This window comes from Malaya genurostris, chromosome 2 (assembly GCF_030247185.1).
Source record: "Malaya genurostris strain Urasoe2022 chromosome 2, Malgen_1.1, whole genome shotgun sequence".
Taxonomy (NCBI): Eukaryota; Metazoa; Arthropoda; class Insecta; order Diptera; family Culicidae; genus Malaya; species Malaya genurostris.
In genome coordinates, this window is record NC_080571.1 from 126,000,148 (window position 1) to 126,005,498 (window position 5,351).

The following is a 5,351-nucleotide window of genomic DNA, read 5'->3' on the forward strand; positions in this document are numbered from 1 at the left end:
TCATGATATCAGCATAGGGACCGCTTAGGAATTAGAATGACATCCCAAACAGGTTGAGAATTACATATGTGCAACTTATCCAAAAATGACAGAAAACACCCTCAGAATCCTTATCTAAGAAATTGATTTTATTAACGAATAAAAGGTTTATAAACGCGGTTATTGAAGTCTGAAGACAGTACGTTTAAGACGTGTGTTCAAATATTCTTCGAAACGGTAATGAATATCGAAAAATCCACCTTGAAATTTAGTGGAAAATATTCTGTAAAATTTTCAAAAGTTTCATTTGAGTTCAACGCTGCAGTTGTATAGTGTTGTTGTTTCAAACTGGAGAACTGTTCAAAACTGCAGCGATTGGAATGGTATACCTCTTCTTGTTCATCGAATATCGATGGTATGCATTTACTTGTTCATCGAATAAATCTACCGTTACGAAGTCTAGATAACTTTGTTTAGATACGATTGCTACAAAGAAACATATATGTTGTCGCGATAAAAATTAAGTCTCATGTTTTTCTGTGAAACAGTCAGTTTCAATGCTTTGATTTTCTGATAGCATTCGGATAAAAGAAAGGAGAGGATAGAAATAAATTCGTCTCAACAAGGTTCCTAAACACACATACGCAAAACGAGTTGAGGAGCCACGTGGTTGATTCCAAATTTATACGCGACCCATTGTTCTCAGTAGAGATGGGCAATTCGTTCGCGAACGGTTCAAAAGAACTAGTTCTTTTGAAAGAATGAATGATGAATAGTTCTTATTTTTTTAGAACGGTGTCGTTGACCTTTTTTTTGCTCAAGCAATCCTTTTTGAACCTACGAAACCTCCTCAGTTCTAATTGAGATCTCGGTTAGTCATTCAACAAGCAAATTAACTATGAAAAGAACGAACGAACGGCTCTCGAGAACTAGTTCTTTTAATAGAACTGTGCATCACTGAACGGTTCTTTGAAATGAACTGCACATCTCTAGTCCTCAGGCCTTGAAGAAGGGAAAGTCTAAGTCACAGAAATTCGCTTATTCAAACAATATCTTTCGATATTCGGATAAGTATTCGTCCGTCACATGCGTCAACTACTTCACAGAGTAAAACAAACTCAGGGGAAGGAATATAGCTCAGCCGGTCTTCTAGTGCGTCTCCCAAGTCTAACTCGCTCGATTTTTATAGCCACTCCCTCTCCAGAAAGCCATAAAGATGCCGGACAAGAAGACTCAGTCAGGGCTTCCCAAATACCTGGACAGAAGAATATGACAATATAACATATAACAATATGTCAATCGGCAATGAATTTAGTTAGACCAATATCGATTTTGTAAAAATGTGATACAGAATAAAATAACTGTGAAAAATGTAACAAGCTAGCGGCAGTATATTTCTCATCGATCTAAGATGTTACAAAAAACTGCGGTACTGGGTGTGGTAACAAGTACGACTCTTCCAAATATTTTAATAGTGTTTGTATCTACTGGCCTAAACTTAAACAAACAAAAATGAAAACTGAAGGAAATGAAACATTTAAGTAGAAAACGGCCCATAATGTAAGATTAGCTTTTTCTGAAGAATTTGAGGCCAATGAAGATAAACATTAAAATATTTGTATGTGAGCACGATTTTTTTTCTTGATAAAAAAGGTCATCTATTCGGAAAGCGCTGCTTCTTGTGTGTAAAACAATTACTATGTATACTTGGTTTAGAACACCAAAATTTCCTAAATGAATTCGTAGCCTATGCCGAACTGAAAACCTTGTTTATAACGATCACCTGGTTCGAAAGAAAGGGGTTGACAGTAATTGAATTCAATCCGGGCTCTTTGACCTATTCTCACTGCTAGTCCAGCTCCAGCTGTACTTCGCAGCTTATCTAGAAATGTTAAAAATATACATGTATCGTACATTTTCTAAAATATAATTGAGATAAGCACCTGTAGTGAATGTGTTACATGTTCCAAAATTATAAAATAAATGCGTTCTAAAAAGGTTTCCGAAGCCACCAAAATAACTACTGAAAGGAAGTGGACTCCATAGATGAATTCCTGATGCCCAGTATGTCTGTAGGGTGGTTTAAACATATTATCATGATTAATCATACAAATCTGCAGAATACCTGACAACCAATTGCAACTCCTTCCCGATAAGGACAAGCACCGGCTATTTCAAACCCTCGCAGTGATTGAGGCCCACCTGGGAAGAATAACTGATTGATTGATATCGGTTCTTTTCGCTTATCATTCACGAGAGCTCCCACTCGTCCACACATTTGTAAAGAAATTCCAGCAAAAAGAGGTACATTTAGCTCGCAATGCACATCGCTCTTCATTATACCAAACTGGGTGAGTGTGCTGCCCATCAGTTCATTGGTCGTCTTGATAAACACACCATTTGTTGGAAACACATTACTATCACGCCCTTCGTATATACCTATGTACCGAAAAATAGATGATAATCTAGGCCCACAATGTTCTCGCACGAAAAACGGGGTTAGTTTATCCATGACGAATATTTCCTTCATTCCAATTTCATATTGTAAGCTGTTGCTCAATCCGAAAGGCAACGCAAAAGAAAAGTCTAACATTACACCTGTTTCATCAGTGCGGAACTTAGACCAAGGAGTAGGAGATGAGTGCTTGAAAATCGAAATTGATGTTCTGAAGAAAAAAGTATATTTAAATTATTATTTGAAGCGCAATCACTGTTTTAAGGTAATTCACTTACTCTGGGCTGTATCCGCCAACTACAGTGTGAAAGTACGGTTTTGTTAGTCGAAGGTTTAGAACACTGTTTTTTACGTAGCTGTAGCTATAATTCAAACTCAACCGTTCACCTCGGCCAAACATATTTGGTGAAGTTAATTCTAATGAAGAAATATTACAAAAATTGACAATTTTGATAATTATACGACATTGTGAACACAATACCAGCTGTTGCAGCTCCATCGTTCTGACCAAGTTCCGTTCCAATACTCCCAGTTAACCGGGAGAGTTCATCGCCTTGAAACGTAATTTCGTATCCATTGCTTGTAGCTCCAGTTCCTTTACTAATATCGATATTAATCTTCATATTCTTGAAAATGCCTAACTGCATCAGATTATCCTTAGCGCTAGAATAAAAAAATAATTATGCTTCTGGCTAACATACTATTTCATAACTAACTTTGTTGTTTCAATGATAACATCTTGAAAGTTTGTTGCATTAAACAAACCCCGAACAGCGCGCTGTATATAGTCATCATGAGTTCTACTAAGTCCAGTAACTTTTATACGATCGACTCTTGCCTTAAATTGCGAGAAATCAATGTTGCCTCTCTGACCAGTCGTTGGAGTCTCCTAGAACAAAAATGTAATCAAACTTTACACTTTAATGTTTTCATTGCCATTATGATAAGACAAATTGTAATATTTGATATACAGGCTGTTTCTCTTGGCACATCTTCCAGTAAAACATTTAGGGTTATTCCAGGACTTACCTTAGACTTACTGCTTCCCATCCTACTGGAATTCCCCAAGATTATGTAATATTCACGAATTGATCCTATGTTTATTTCACTCCCTTTTGAATAATATTGTAGGCATTTTATTTTATTTTTAGATTTAAATCATCGCGTATTTTAAGCCTATATCTATCATAATCGCACTACCGTTTGGGAAGAGTTAATCAAAGGTGACAAGTGAAGGAAAAACAAATAAGTTTGACGTTTAGTTTTCCGTTCCCTTATACCCGCTTAAAAGGAGCTCCGGTAAACTGCTAGAATTGTGACATTCTTCTGCCGGCCATGCCTTATTAAGGTCAGTATATATATATATATATATTTATATATATATATATATATATATATATATATATATATATATATATATATATATATATATATATATATATATATATATATATATATATATTTATATATATATAACAGATCGGCTGAAAAGTTCGTATCGTTTCTATGAGAGGGCGCCACTAGAATTCATTAAATTCATACCATTTTCAGTTAGTACCAACCTTCAAAAGATACGTGTATAAATTTGACAGCTGTCTGATTATTAGTTTGTGAGATATTGCATTTTGAGTGAAGCTACTTTTGTTATTGTGAAAAAAAATGGAAAAAAAGGAATTTCGTGTGTTGATGAAACACTACTTTTTGATGAAAAAAAGTGCCGCCGATACCAAAAAATGGCTTGATGAGTGTTATCCAGACTCTGCACCGGGCGAAGCAACAATTCGTAAGTGGTTTGCAGAATTTCGTACTGGTCATATGAGCACCGAAGACGATGAACACAGTGGACGTCCAAAAGAGGCTGTTACCGATGAAAACGTGAAAAAAATCCACAAAATGATTTTCAATGACCGTAAAGTGAAGTTGATCGAGATAGCTGACACCCTAAAGATATCAAAGGAACGTGTTGGACATATTATTCACGAATATTTGGATATGAGAAAGTTTTGTGCAAAATGGGTGCCGCGTGAGCTCACAATCGATCAAAAACAACAACAAATTGATGATTCTGAGCAGTGTTTGGAGCTGTTATATCGAAATAAAAACGATTTTTTTCGTCGATATATAACAATGGATGAAACATGGCTCCATCACTTCACTCCGGAGTCCAATCGACAGTCAGTGAAGAGGTAATCGCTGAAACTGAGGTCTATTTCGAGGCAAAGGACAAATCGTACTACAAAAATGGTATCGAAAAGTTGGAAGACAAAAATGGTATCGAAAAGTTGGAAGATCGCTATAATCGCTGTATCGCCTCTGATGGCAATTATGTTGAATAATAAAAACGAATTTTGGCAAAAAAAATGTGTGTTTCTATTAAACGATACGAACTTTTCAGCGGAACTGTTATATATATATATATATATATATATATATATATATATATATATATATATATATATATATATATATATATATATATATATATATATATATATATATATATATATATATATATATATATATATATACGTTTCCTGATGAAAACAAAACAATATGAAGAGTGATGCAACCGTAGCATCAGGTGACTATCACCGGCTTGGAACGGTTACGGAACAACATTATTTGTAAGCAGTTCTTATGGAGGTACACAACGTCAAGTTCATGGAACATTTTGACGTCCGGTACGTGAGTAATATCCGACTAAAAAAAATTATTTAATGAATCTTGACGTCGACCGACGTTGATTAATCATCTGAATCATGTTTAATGCTGGCGTTTCCTGATGAAAACAAACCAATCTCATTTATGTTTGTGGTTGTATAGTAATTTTCACTGGTGAATAACAAAGATTGCGATGCAAAAAGATAGCGACAAAATGCCGCACAGATAGCGAAACTGTCATTGATTTAACCCTTTC

The 5,351-nt window shown here is 35.2% G+C and overlaps 1 protein-coding gene across 1 annotated transcript; it reads right to left on the bottom strand.

The window, feature by feature from the left end:
* Window positions 1–1,352: 1,352 nt before the first annotated feature.
* LOC131431344 (SAM50-like protein CG7639) lies at window positions 1,353–3,682 on the bottom strand. The gene is made up of 7 exons (XM_058596995.1): window positions 3,464–3,682; window positions 3,151–3,323; window positions 2,916–3,097; window positions 2,713–2,851; window positions 2,105–2,645; window positions 1,923–2,049; window positions 1,353–1,861 (listed from the first exon to the last, which is right to left on the bottom strand). The coding sequence occupies exons 1-7, from the start codon at window positions 3,482–3,484 to the stop codon at window positions 1,710–1,712; spliced, it is 1,335 nt and encodes a 444-aa protein (XP_058452978.1). The 5' UTR covers window positions 3,485–3,682; the 3' UTR covers window positions 1,353–1,709.
* Window positions 3,683–5,351: the final 1,669 nt, after the last annotated feature.